This window comes from Panthera tigris, chromosome B4, assembly GCF_018350195.1.
Source record: "Panthera tigris isolate Pti1 chromosome B4, P.tigris_Pti1_mat1.1, whole genome shotgun sequence".
NCBI lineage: Eukaryota > Metazoa > Chordata > Mammalia > Carnivora > Felidae > Panthera > Panthera tigris.
The window spans coordinates 11,133,432-11,148,016 of NC_056666.1; the positions used below are offsets into that span (position 1 = coordinate 11,133,432).

A 14,585-nucleotide genomic window follows, 5' to 3' on the forward strand; every position below is an offset into this window, starting at 1 on the left:
TACTCTGCTTTGCTGCTGCTTCCCCCTAGCCCCACCTAAAAATAGTCCCCTTCCCTTCCCTAAAGTAAAGGAGAGGCAAATCATTATGACCTAAATATTTGCTTAGGTTTATTCTACTTTGGCTGTTTTCATGAGGAACAGTCTCTTGAGAAAACTTGAGATTTGTGCTAAAAAAGATACATTTGCCTCAACGATGTTGCTATTTTTAGAAGCCCCACACATGGCTGTGTTAAAGAGTAAACATTGGTGAATTATTTTGACTCCTATTTTCTGCCATGTACTGGAGTTTCAAGGTTATTTGTTTGCTTCTGGGACAACTTTGGGTAACGAGTCTACAGTCAATTTCTATCTTCATTTATCAGGTACGGAGTTTGAGGGTGCAGTCATAGCTCTCTTTCATTTACTGGCCACCAGGACAGACAAAGTCCGAGCTCTAAGGGAGGCTTTCTACCGGCAGAACTTACCCAACCTCATGAACCTCATTGCTACAGTTTTTGTATTTGCCGTTGTCATATATTTTCAGGTAAGTCTGCTTTCTTCACCGAAATACGTGGGATGTGGACTTTTGTTTAGCTTTTAAAGAAAAGCATGCCATTTGAAATGTTAGTATCTAACAAGTCAGTGTTGCAGAATCTAGTCAAGCACATGATTCTGTTCTTGGACTCCAAGGTGCAAAATGTTTGTGGTTACCGCCTAGAACAGGATTTCCGTTTCTGTGTGCCCTGTGGAAGGGAAAACGTTAGCACGGCCTTTTCATACTCCCCACTGTGGTGGTCCCGTCTGCCGTCTGTTTGTTCTTTATTTGATGTGTACAGTTCCTCTTACTTCCTCTTCCTTTCATTTTTTAGGGATTTCGTGTTGACTTGCCCATCAAGTCGGCCCGGTATCGAGGACAGTACAGTAGCTATCCCATCAAGCTCTTCTACACCTCGAACATTCCCATTATTCTCCAGTCGGCCTTAGTGTCAAACCTGTATGTTATTTCCCAGATGCTGTCTGTTCGATTTAGTGGCAACTTTTTGGTAAATTTACTAGGACAGTGGGCTGTGAGTATTTTCTTATTTATTCTAAACATTTAAATTTATTGTAATTTGCATTTCATGGTTGTATTTTTAGTCGAAAGAGATGAGCCAAAATTGAAACAGTTGCTGTAGCATTTTCACATTCACTGACCTGTAGCAGAATTTGTCATTTATTTGGAAGGAGTGATGAGTGTTGCAAAAACTAAGATTGGCCAGGTTCTTTGTGTTAATTTACTGTCTAGGAAGTATTTTCACATCTCCCTGGAGGGACCTCAAGGTTAAAATCACAGCTGCTCTCATGAAAGCGGTTTTCTGTTTTGTTAACTTACTCTGCTGTTATCTAGAATGTTTTTTAAGGAAGCTATTTGCTGACTGTATGTGGGGTACTGAGATCTCCTGTTTCACCCCCATTTTTCACGGCCTGAGTGGCAATAAACTAGTTGTGATGAACTGGGCTGGAGATAGGCACGTGATTATTGGCCTGAGGAGAGAACAGAGTTACTAGAAATAGAATCCAGCACTCTCTGACTTCCCATTTTAGATCCTGTCAGCATAGCTTTTTCTAAAGAGGCCCAGCCATGTTGTTGTTACTGGAGTGCGAGTTCTTGTCGGATTGAATTTTGAGTGATTTAAATTCTGTCATATGACCACGGAGTACTTTTCCCCCTTACAACTATAGAATTGAAGGAGACTCTGAGCCTTTATTCTTTTACAGAACATGTAACTGTGGAATTAGTATTTCACCAACTACCTTATTTCTGAAATGTGCTCATTCTACGCATTTATCTTACTATGCTAGCTTTTCCATTGTAAGTTATAGTGACATATCTTTCTGCTTCTAATGGTCATTTTTTTTTTTTTAAATTTAAAGTTTAACAGGGCAAGACAGCAACTCTTGAGTGTTAGTTGAAGGAAATAGGATTCTCTTTATCTATAGTACTCTTTTTCCATTCATGTAACAGAAATGTGATTACCTGTGATGAGGGAAGATGTGGTCCCTCCCCTTGCAAGCTAATAGTCCAGCAATAATTATGACTATGGTAATTTCATAGCAATAAATGCATTGAGTGGTTGTATATAGACTGTGTTGTGGTCTAACGAAGATTCTTTTTAATGAGATAATTACTGGGAAATTGAATTTTTCTATAAACAGTGCTTTTGATTGGGGATTAGTGATTCTAGGGGCACAGTAAAGAAATCATTTTGAAATGTATATTCAGGAAGCAGAATATTTTTCATCATTGCGGCCAGAAATTGCTTTCTACCCCATATACCCCAGAACATACGCTGTACCCAGTTCTGTTACTATAAAAATTCTTAAATGTTTGGATAAATACCCTCTTACAAATATTTACTAAAAGACTATTTCTTAAAATATGCAAAAACATATAAAGTTTAGGCAGCGAGTTGTTTGTTGTCTGTCAGTATTTCAGTTAATTGTATTCTTCATGGAATGCTATGAAGTGAAAGAATATGTTGCATGGTCTTGTATACTGCAGAAAGTTTCAGATTCTAAATGTAATCAGAGGTTGCCTGTAAATGGAACCATTTTAGGAAGAGAAGGAGGATTTTTTTTGTAGAGGTATTATAATGTTGGTTTTTAGAAGATCACTCTTCTGTTAATAATATATTCACAGTGTCTTTTATGTAAAAGATGCTCACTATATAATTTTGAAGGAGTGAAAATATCAGACACCGAAGTAAGTCTTCAAATTACATAGGATCATTAGCTGTAGGTGCTTTGAGCTTATAACATTGTCATAATTGTTGAGGAGTTTGAAAAGTCATAAAAATGTATCTTGACCAGTTGGGTTGACCATTTGCCCTTATTGTTCTTGTCCTGTAGGATGTCAGTGGGGGAGGACCTGCTCGTTCTTACCCAGTGGGAGGCCTTTGTTACTATCTTTCTCCTCCCGAGTCCATGGGCGCCATATTTGAGGATCCTGTCCATGTGGTTGTTTACATCATCTTCATGTTGGGATCATGTGCATTCTTTTCTAAGACGTGGATAGAGGTGTCTGGTTCCTCAGCCAAAGATGTAGGTATTTGTTTTATATGAAAATAAACATTTTTACTTTTTAGCTGTCAAAAAATGGTAATTGGAATTCTCTTAATTACTTTTGTAATTTAAACTTTAAGTCATATGTTCGTAATGAGGTAATGTCACCCGTCGGGGATTAAAAACCGGTATCTGAAAGTGGAAAAATTTTTAGAGTTTTACAATGGTTTGTGACCCTCCAAAGCTTAACCTTACCCAACAAATTCTTGTTCCTTAGTATTTAATTTCTGTTCAGGGAGGTGATATGTAAAAAAGATTGAGAAACCATGGTTTAGTATGTGGGTACTAGGTGGTTGCACAGCAGTGAGCCTCAGGTGTAATGGTAATGGTACGGCCGCACCTGCTTCAGGGTTCTTGTATTTATTGATGTGTGGAAAGCACTTCCCACAGAACCTTGGAGGTAGCAAACAGTGAAATATTTAGAGTTTGATTAAAAAAATTTTTTTTAATGTTTATTTTTTGTTTGTTTTTTGTTTTTTTTAAATTTTTTTAATGTGAAATTTATTGTCAAATTGGATTCCATACAACACCCAGTACTCATCCCAAAAGGTGCCCTCCTCAATACCCATTACCCACCCTCCCCCCCACCCCCCCATCAACCCTCAGTTTGTTCTCAGTTTTTAAGAGTCTCTTATGCTTTGGCTCTCTCCCTCTCTAACCTCTTTTTTTTTTTTTCCTTCCCCTCCCCCATACACTTCTGTTAAGTTTCTCAGGATCCACATAAGAGTGAAAACATATGGTATCTGTCTTTCTCTGTATGACTTACTTCACTTAGTGTAACACTCTCCAGTTCCATCCACGTTGCTACAAAGGGCCAGATTTCGTTCTTTCTCATTGCCACGTAGTATTCCATTGTGTATATAAACCACAATTTCTTTATCCATTCGTCAGTTGATGGACATTTAGGCTCTTTCCATAATTTGGCTATTGTTGAGAGTGCTGCTGTAAACATTGGGGTACGAGCGCCCCTATGCATCAGCACTCCTGTATCCCTTGGGTAAATTCCTAGCAGTGCTATTGCTGGGTCATAGGGTAGGTCTATTTTTAATTTTTTGAGGAACCTTCACGCTGTTTTCCAGAGCAGCCACACTAGTTTGCATTCCCACCAACAGTGCAAGAGGGTTCCTGTTTCTCCACATCCTCGCCAGTGTCTATAGTCTCCTGATTTGTTCATTTTAGCCACTCTGACTGGCGTGAGGTGATATCTGAGTGTGGTTTTGATTTGTATTTCCCTGATGAGGAGCGACGTTGAGCATCTTTTCATGTGCCTGTTGGCCATATGGATGTCTTCTTTAGAGAAGTGTCTATTCATGTGTTCTGCCCATTTCTTCACTGGATTATTTGTTTTTCGGGTGTGGAGTTTGGTGAGCTCTTTATAGATTTTGGATCGTAGCCCTTTGTCCGATATGTCATTTGCAAATATCTTTTCCCATTCCGTTCGTTGCCTTTTAGTTTTGTTGATTGTTTCCTTTGCTGTGCAGAAGCTTTTTATCTTCATGAGGTCCCAATAGTTCATTGTTGCTTTTAATTCCCTTGCCCTTGGGGATGTGTTAAGTAAGAAATTGCTGCGGCTGAGGTCAGAGAGGTTTTTTCCTGCTTTCTCCTTTAGGGTTTTGATGGTTTCCTGTCTCACATTCAGGTCCTTTATCCATTTTGAGTTTGTTTTTGTGAATGGTGTAAGAAAGTGGTCTAGTTTCATCCTTCTGCATGTTGTTGTCCAGTTCTCCCAGCACCATTTGTTAAAGAGACTGTCTTTTTTCCATTGGATATTCTTTCCTGCTTTGTCAAAGGTTAGTTGGCCATACGTTTGTGGGTCTAGTTCTGGGGTTTCTATTCTATTCCATTGGTCTGTGTGTCTGTTTTTGTGCCAATACCATGCTGTCTTGATGATGACAGCTTTGTAGTAGAGGCTAAAGTCTGGGATTGTGATGCCTCCCGCTTTGGTCTTCTTCTTCAAAATTACTTTGGCTATTTGGGGCCTTTTGTGGTTCCGTATGAATTTTAGGATTGCTTGTTCTAGCTTTGAGAGGAATGCTGGTGCAATTTTGATTGGGATTGCATCGAATGTGTAGATAGCATTGGGTAGTGTTGACATTTTAACAATATTTATTCTTCCAATCCATGAGCACGGAATGTTTTTCCATTTCTTTATATCTTCTTCAATTTCCTTCATAAGCTTTCTATAGTTTTCAGCATACACCTCTTTTACATCTTTGCTTAGGTTTATTCCTAGGTATTTTATGCTTCTTGGTGCAATTGTGAATGGGATCAGTTTCTTTATTTGTCTTTCTGTTGCTTCATTATTAGTGTATAAGAATGCAACTGATTTCTGTGCATTGATTTTGTATCCTGCGACTTTGCTGAATTCATGTATCAGTTCTGGCAGACTTTTGGTGGAGTCTTTTGGATTTTCCACGTAGAGTATCATGTATCTGCAAAAAGTGAAAGCTTAACTTCATCTTTGCCAATTTTGATGCCTTTGATTTCCTTTTGTTGTCTGCTGATGCTAGAACTTCCAACACTATGTTAAACAACAGCGGTGAGAGTGGACATCCCTGTCATGTTCCTGATCTCAGGGGGAAAGCTCTCAGTTTTTCCCCATTGAGGATGATATTAGCTGTCGGCTTTTCATAAATGGCTTTTATGATGTTTAAGTATGTTCCTTCTATCCCGACTTTCTTGAGGGTTTTTATTAAGAAAGGATGCTGAATTTTATTAAAGGATGCTTTTTCTGCATCAGTTGACAGGATCATATGGTTCTTTTCTTTTATTAATGTGATGTATCACATTGATTGATTTGCGAATGTTGAACCAGCCTTGCAGCCCAGGAATGAATCCCACTTGATCATGGTGAGTAATTCTTTTCGTATGCTGTTGAATTCAATTTGCTGGTATCTTACTGAGAATTTTTGCATCCATATTCATCAGGGATATTGGCCTGTAGTTCTCTTTTTTTTACTGGGTCTCTGTCTGGTTTAGGAATCAAAGTCATGCTGGCTTCATAGAAGGAATCTGGAAGTTTTCCTTCCATTCTATTTTTTAGAATAGCTTGAGAAGGATAGGTATTATTTCTGCTTTAAATGTCTGGTAGAATTCCTCTGGGAAGCCATCTGGTCCTGGACTCTTAAATGTTGGGAGATTTTTGATCACTGAATCAATTTCTTCGTTGGTTATGGGTCTGTTCAAGCTTTCTATTTCTTTCTATTTCTGTTTCTTCCTGTTTGAGTTTTGGGAGTGTGTGGGTATTTAGGAATTTGTCCATTTCTTCCAGGTTGTCCAGTTTGTTGGCATATAATTTTTCATAGTATTCCCTGATAATTGCTTGTATTTCTGAGTGATTGGTTGTAATAATTCCATTTTCATTCATGGTTTTATCTATTTGGGTCATCTCCCTTTTCTTTTTGAGAAGCCTGGCTAGAGGTTTATCAATTTTATTTTTTGAAAAAACCAACTCTTGGTTTCATTGATCTGCTCTACAATTTTTTTAAATTCTATATTGTCTATTTCTGCTCTGATCTTTATTATTTCTCTTCTTCTGCTGGGTTTGGGGTGTCTTTGCTGTTCTTCTCTATTTCCTTTAGGTGTGCTGTTAGATTTTGTATTTGGGATTTTTCTTGTTTCTTGAGATAGGCCTGGATTGCAATGCATTTTCCTCTCAGGACTGCCTTCGCTGCATCCCAAAGCGTTTGGATTGTTGTATTTTCATTTTCATTTGTTTCCACATATTTCTTAATTTCTTCTCTAATTGCCTGGTTGACCCATTCATTCTTTACTAGGGTGTTCTTTAACCTCCATGCTTTTGGAGGTTTTCCAGACTTTTTCCTGTGGTTGATTTCAAGCTTCATAGCATTGTGGTCTGAAAGTGTGCATGGTATGATCTCAATTCTTGTATACTTATGAAGGGCTGTTTTGTGACCCAGTATGTGATCTATCTTGGAGAATGTTCCATGTGCACTGGAGAAGAAGTATATTCTGTTGCTTTGGGATGCAGAGTTCTAAATGTATCTGTCAAGTCCATCTGATCCAATGTATCATTTAGGGCCCTTGTTTCTTTATTGACCATGTGTCTAGATGATCTATCCATTGTTGTAAGTGGAGTATTAAAGTCCCCTGCAATTACCACATTCTTATCAATAAGGTTGCTTATGTTTGTAATTGTTTTATATATTTGGGGCCTCCCGTATTCAGTGCATAGACATTTATAATTGTTAGCTCTTCCTGATGGATAGACCCTGTAATTATAATGTCCTTCTTCATCTCCTGTTACAGCCTTTAATTTAAAGTCTAGTTTGTCTGATAAGGCTACTCCAGCTTTCTTTTGACTTCCAGTAGCATGATAGATAGTTCTCCACCCCCTCACTTTCAATCTGAAGGTGTCCTTAGGTCTAAAATGAGTCTCTTGTAGACAGCAAATAGATGGGTCTTGTTTTTTTATCCATTCTGATACCATATGTCTTTTGGTTGGAGCATTTAGTCCATTTACATTCAGTGTTATTATAGAAAGATATGGGTTTAGAGTTACTGTGATGTCTGTAGGTTTCATGCTTGTAGTAATGTCTCTGGTACCTTGTCTCACAGGATCCCCCTTAGGATCTCTTGTAGGGCTGGTTTGGTGGTGATGAATTCCTTCAGTTTTTGTTTGTTTGGGAAAACTTTTCTCTCTCCTTTTATTCTGAATGACAGACTTGCTGGATAAAGAATTCTCAGCTGCATATTTTTTCTGTTGATCACATTGAAGATTTCCTGCCATTCCTTTCTGGCCTGCCAAGTTTCAGTAGATAGGTCTGCTATTACCCTTATGTGTCTACCTTTGTATGTTAAGGCCCGTTTATCCCTAGCTGCTTTCAGAATTCTCTCTTTATCCTTATATTTTGCCAGTTTCACTGTGATCTGTCATGCAGAAGATTGATTCAAGTTACATCTGAAGGGAGTTCTCTGTGCCTCTTGGATTTCAATCCCTGTTTCCTTCCTCAGATCAGGGAAGTTCTCAGCTATGATTTATTCAAGTACACCTTCAGCCCCTTTCTCTCTCTCTTCTTCTTCTAGAATTCCTATGATACGGATATTGTTCCATTTGATTGCATCACTTAGTTCTTTAATTCTCCCCTCAGACTCCTGGATTTTTTTTATCTCTCTTATTCTCAGCTTCCTCTTTTTCCATAATTTTATCTTCTAATTCACCTATTCTCTCCTCTGCCTCTTCAATCTGTGCTATGGCCGCCTCTATTTTATTTTGCACCTCATTTATAGCATTTTTTAGTTCCTCATGACTATTTTTTAGTCCCTTGATCTCTGTAGCAATAGATTCTCTGCTGTCCTCTATACTTTTTTCAAGCCCAGCGAGTAATTTTATGACTATTACTCTAAATTCTTGTTCCGCTATTTTGCTTAAATCGATTTTGATCAATTCGTTAGCTGTCACTACTTCCTGGAGTTTCTCTTGAGGAGAATTCTTCTGGTTTGTCATTTTGGGTAGTCCCTGTGGTAGCTGGGCGGGCTGCAGTCAGACCCAATGTCTGCTCTCAGCCCACCGCTGGGGCCACAGTCAGACTGGTGTGGACCTTATCTTCCCCTGTCCTAGGGGCAGGACTCACTGTGGAGTGGTGTGGCCCCTGTCTGGGCTGCTCGCACACTGCCAGGCTTGTGGAGCTGCTTTGATGGGATCTGGCCAAGGTCGTATCAGATGGGGTGGATCCGCAAGGTGCACAGGGGTGGGAGGGGCAAGCTTAGCCAGCTTTGCTGTCGGTGGTCCCCTGCGGGAGAGGCCCTGCAGCACCAGGAGGGAGGCAGGCCCATGGGAGGGATGGATCCACAGAAGCACAACATTGGGCGTTTGCGCAGTGCCGGGAGTTGGTTCCCTTTGGAATTTTGGCTGGGAGGGTGGTGGTGGGAGAGGGCAATGGCCCTGGCCAGCGCATTTGTTCTCCGCCGAGCTTAGCTCTGTCTTCCGGGGCTCAACACCTCTCCCTCCCAACGTCCTCTCGCCCTCCCGCTTTCTGAGCAGAGCTGTTGACTTATAATATTCGGGATGTTAAGTCCCGCTGGCTGTGAGAACACACTCTGTCTGGCCCCTCCGCTTTTGCAAGCCAGACTCGGGGGCTCCGTCTTGCCGGGAGGGCTGCCCCTCCACCGCCCCGGCTCCCTCCCGCCAGTCCGTGTAGCGTGCACCGCCTCTCCGCCCTTCCTACTCTCTTCCGCGGGCCTCTTGTCTACGCTTGGCTCTGGAGAGTCCGTTCTGCTCGTCTTCTGGTGGTTTTCTGGGTTATTTAGGCAGATGTGGGTGGAATCTAAGTGGTCAGCAGGACACGGTGAGCCCAGCGCCCTCCTATGCCGCCATCTTCCCAATACGTTCTTTCTAGCACGTGGCCCACTGACTAATGTTTATTTTTGAGAGACCGAGTGTGAGCAGGGGAAGGGCAGAGAGAGAGGGAGACACAGAATCTGAAGCAGGCTCCAGGCTCGGACTGTCAGCCCAGAGCCCGACGTGGGGCTCGAACCCTTGAACCGAGAGATCACGACGTGAGCCAGCCAGATGCTTAACTGACTGAGCCACCCAGGTGCCCTATGTTTAATTTTTTTTTTAATGTTCGTTTTTGAGAGAGAGTGGGGCAGGGGCAGAGAGAGGGAGACAATCCCAAGCAGGCTCTGTGCTGTCAGTGCAGGGGCTCAAACTCGTGAACTATGAGATTATGACCTGAGTGAAAATCAAGAACCGGATGCTTAACTGACTGAGCAAACCAGGTGCCCCTAGAGTTTGATTTTAAAAGTTGTTTTTCTCTTGGCAGGTTGCTAAACAGCTTAAAGAACAGCAAATGGTTATGAGGGGCCACAGAGATACCTCTATGGTTCATGAGCTCAATAGGTAAGGTCATGAAATTTAACCCTTGATGTGTGTGTACATGTGTGTGTACATACATATATACCTGGCTTTTCAGTCTTTAATTTATTGTCAAATGTTGTCCTGTTTAAATATGAAGCATTTTTCTTCGACTTCACACAGAAGAACCAAAATTTAACACAATACTGAATTGTTCTCCACATCAAAATTGACATCTAAATGATTTAAGTAAAATTGTTTCCTTCACTGTTCAGCCCAGTGGTAAAATGTTCTTGATTGGAAGTCCTTGTTGTCTGGCTGCACATAAAATCACCTGGGAGCTTTTAAAAGGCACTGATATTCAACCTCTAGGAATTATGATTTATTTGGCCCAAGGTGGATACCATACATTCGTTTATTTGTTTACTTTTTTTGAGAGAGAGCGAGAGCACACGTGGGCACGTGCTCGCCAACAGGCTCCACCCTTAGTACGGAGCCCGACTGGGGCTTGATCCCACAAATGTGAGGTCCTGACCTGAGCTGCAATAGAGTCAGAGGTTTATCCGACTGAGCCACCCAGGTGCCCCTTCTTTTCTTTTTTTGCATTAGTTTATTTTTTGATAACAGCTTTATTGGGCTGTAATTCACATACTGTGTAATTCACTCATTTGAAGTGTATGGTGTAGTGGTTTTTTTTTGTTTTTAGTATATTCAGAGTGTGGAATCATTACAGTGTAATTCTAAAAACACATTTGTCACCAGGGGAGCTGGCTGGCTCAGTTGGAGGAGCATGTGACTCTTGATCTCGGGATCATGAGTTCACGCCGCACATTGGCTATAAAGCTTACTTTTTAAACTTAAAAAAATTTTTTTTTTCATCACCAATAAAGAAATTTTGCACCTGTTGGCTATTCCCATTCACTGCACCCTCCCACGCCCCAGCCCGCTTTTTACTTTTGATCTCTACAGATTTGCCTATTCTGGACATTTCATGTAAGTGGAATTGTGATCTTTGTAATAGTTTTCTTTTATTCCATTATATGGGTGTACTGTACCACGTTTTGTTTATCTGTTCATCGGTTGATGGAGATTTTGGTTGTTTCCAGTGTTTTGACTATCACGAATAATGCTGTTAAGAACATACTTGTACATGTTTTGTGTGGACATGTGTTTTCCTTCTTGTAGGAGTGGGACCGTTGGGTCCTAACAATGCTGTGTTTAGTATCGAGGAACTGCCAGAGTGTTTCCAGAGCGGCTGGACTGCTCTCCATCCCCCCAGCAGTGGGTGAAGCTTCCAGTCGTTGCACGCCTTTGCTAGCACCGCTTCTTGCTTTTTGATTCTAGCCATCCAGTGGGCATGTGGTGGTAGCTCATTGTGGTTTTGATTTGCTTTTTCCTGATGAGTAATGATGTGGAGTGTCTTTTCATGTGTTTAATCAGCCATTTGTGTACCTTCTTTGGAGAAGTGTCTATTCACATCTTTTGCTTATGTTTAACTGGGTTGTCTTTTTGTTAGAGTTGTAAAATTTTTGAGTTTATTTAGAGAGAGAGAGGGAGAGAGAGCGAGCGCATGCGCGCACATGCACTTGAGCTGGGGAGGGATAGAAAGGGGGGGGCGGAGAATCCCATGCAGGCTCCGCGTTTGAACTCATGAACTGTGAGATCGTGGCCTGAATTGAAATCAAGAGTTGAACTTAACTGACTGAACTACTGAGGCGCCCTCAGTTGTAAGATTTTTTTATGACAATATCCTGGATATGGCTCCTCTTCGGTGTATGATGTATAAATAATTTGCTGCCATTCTGTGGGTTGTCTTTTCACTTTCTTGGTGTCCTTTGCACGAGTTTTTAATTTTGACAACGTTCAGTTTCTCTTGGTTGCGTTGTGCTGGTCTTGGTGTTTATCTAAGAAACCATTGCCTAACCCAGGGTCACAAAGATTTATTATTTTCCATTAGGAGTCTCGGCTCTAACATTCAGGTCTGTGGTCCACTTTGAGCTAATGTTTTTTGTGTTTGGTGTGATAGGGGTCCAGATTTCTTTTTGTGCGTGTGGATATCCAGTTGTTCCAGAACTATTTATTGAACAGGCATTTGTATTTCTATGTAATTTTTTTATTTATCTAGAATGTAGATCACAGAGAGTAGTATAAGGAACCTCCGGGTATTCAACTGTATCCAGCTTCAGTAGTTAAGCATCTTTCTGCCATTCCTGTTCATCGACCATCTCCCCAGTCTTTTGTTTTTCCTTTCTGGAATATTTTAAATATCATCCAAGTATATTAAACAACTCTCCAGGTGATTCTAATGTGCAGCCAAGGTTCAATTGCCGTAAAGAGGGTCCTCCACATCTTGTCCCATAAATTTGTTACTTAGCATTTTGAAGTTTACTCTTCATCTACAAGAGGGAGCTGAAGATGACCTATTTAAAGTACTAAATGTTTTAATGCGTAGATCTGTTGAGGATCCTAACCTGCCGTAAAAATCACGTATTGTCTTTCTCGGCTGTTTACTGGTTTCTGGAAGTCAGGGTCACATCGTTACCTTAATGGCAAAGTTTTCACCAACACGTAACTACTGTGCACAACGGGTTATTCCGTGCCGGAGTTCACGACAGGCTTGTTTAACGATGCGTCAGTGTGTTGTTTCTGACTGTTGCACCTTTTCCTGTTTCGCTGCACCGCCTGACCCAGGGTTTTGTCTTCCAGGTACATCCCCACAGCAGCTGCGTTTGGGGGCTTGTGCATCGGAGCCCTGTCGGTGTTGGCCGACTTCCTCGGGGCCATCGGCTCTGGCACTGGGATTCTGCTCGCAGTCACTATTATTTATCAGTATTTTGAAATTTTTGTCAAGGAGCAGGCTGAAGTTGGCGGGATGGGTGCTTTGTTTTTCTAAGTGTTCCAGTATTTCTCGTGTGTGTGAAAGGGAAAATAATCTTGACACGTTGTTTCTGTCAACTGCTGGTTCCCCTTTTCTTCCCTCACACTTTGTTTTCAAGTGCTGACTGTCCCATTTGTGAAATGGGCACTGAGCTAAGCCTGTGTGCAGCGTTAGTACCAGCTGCCTTAAAACTAAAGTTTACATTATTCGTTAAAAAATGTACTCGTAGTGTTGCCCGTGATGCTGGAAACCAATGTGCCCGCCTTGCCATGTTCAGTTGTGACGGTGAGATGGTGACGTGGATCAGTTTTGCACACATTCAAAACACTCGCTATTCCCCCCACTTGTTTAAAAATAAATGTAGTTCAAATTGCCACTTTCCAGTATTTTTGAGCTTATTTAATGAGTTCTGGAACATTTATATCTAATCTGTATTTTAGATATAATTAACTTTTTATACTTTTTTAACTCATAGTATCCACGTTCCCACCCTCCCTCTCCGTCCACCGCCCTTTCTTGTCCCCTTTCAAAGCTGCCACTCAGCCGACTGGCAGAATCAGGCTTCGGTTACAGCTGTTCCTAGAAACAACTGCTCGTGAGGACTCTTGCTGATTTTCATTCCTTTCTTCCCAGTGACAGCAGTCGGTGCTGTTTGACTGTATTGGCTATGCCTTCGAATTCCAACCCATCACTTGAGAATATGCTTTCAAGATACAATGCCCCATTTTTTTTTTAAACCCCTAAAGCAAAGATCTAATTCTCAAGCAATGTCTGTAGTTCAGTGGGGGTGAACATTATGAGTAATTCATGCTAGGAATTTGTGTATGTTGTTGTACTTTACAGCAGCAACATGAGTGTAAACAGTAGAAAATAAACGTTTATTTAATAAAACTGTTTCAGTTGTGTTGGAAAAATAAAATCAGATATTAAACGATTTCTGAGATTATTTGTATAGGTTCATCGTAGTCATCTCACCCATCCTGAGATGTCTGTTGTAAGAGGTCAAATGTAATTAGTGTTTAATCCTAAAATGGTTGAGGAACACTGACCAACTTAAAGGTGCTCAGTTACGTGACTGATACTACCAAGGATAGGAAAATGGTGTCAGATTAACATCCCAGCCTCCATTTGAAATAACATAGCTCTTTATAAATATGTGCTCTGTTGTCCAGAAAGAGATCAAACTTAATTTTTGAAAGATCCTTTTCAGAAGTAAGATTTTCTCGTTTATTTAGTAAGTACAGGAAGTATATCTTTTTTAGCCTAGCATCACCAAACCAAACAATTACAGGGGCAGGGCAGATAAAATAAAGGCTGGCAGGATAGGAACAAGGGTCATCTCCTAAGGGGCTCAGACCATTGTTAGAATAGAAATGTGGATCCAGTGTTGTTATATAGGATTTTTTTTTTTTTTTTTCAAGAGAAGGTGGAAACAGGGCTTTTTATAGGAAACCTTCACCTTTTAAATGCTCATAAATTAACCGTGCCAGCCAGTGGAGACCTCCAGGCTGCCAACTCTCAAACTGACTTGACTTCCAAAGTACAGCCCTGGATGTTTAAAGGTTAACATAAATGGCATTAGGGGTATGTTCTAGGATTTAGCTGTCACTTCTAATGTGCACTCCTAGGAAGAGAAGGCGGCAGAACGGGTGGGGGTTACAAACATCTCTCTTCTACCGACATTTAAGAGTAGGTTTCTCAATTCCTGTGGGGAATGGCTTTGGAAGAGCTGGTCCGTTTGGAGACTGGTCTAAGCCTGAGTCTGTAGATTTTCTACACACCATCTGTGTGTTGATTTTGAAGGAGAAC

At 40.9% G+C, this 14,585-nt stretch overlaps 1 protein-coding gene across 3 annotated transcripts in view; it reads left to right on the top strand.

Moving 5' to 3' along the window:
* SEC61A2 (SEC61 translocon subunit alpha 2) overlaps positions 1 to 13,710 on the top strand; it is a 34,740-nt gene extending 21,030 nt beyond the window's left edge. For all 3 annotated transcript variants that reach the window (XM_042991043.1, XM_042991044.1, XM_042991045.1), the window contains 5 exons: positions 363 to 523; positions 849 to 1,046; positions 2,869 to 3,060; positions 9,867 to 9,943; positions 12,605 to 13,710. In XM_042991043.1, the coding sequence (XP_042846977.1) occupies positions 363 to 523; positions 849 to 1,046; positions 2,869 to 3,060; positions 9,867 to 9,943; positions 12,605 to 12,791 (815 nt within the window). In that variant the 3' untranslated portion in view covers positions 12,792 to 13,710. The remainder of the gene's footprint in view (positions 1 to 362; positions 524 to 848; positions 1,047 to 2,868; positions 3,061 to 9,866; positions 9,944 to 12,604) is intronic.
* The last annotated feature ends 875 nt before the right edge of the window (positions 13,711 to 14,585 follow it).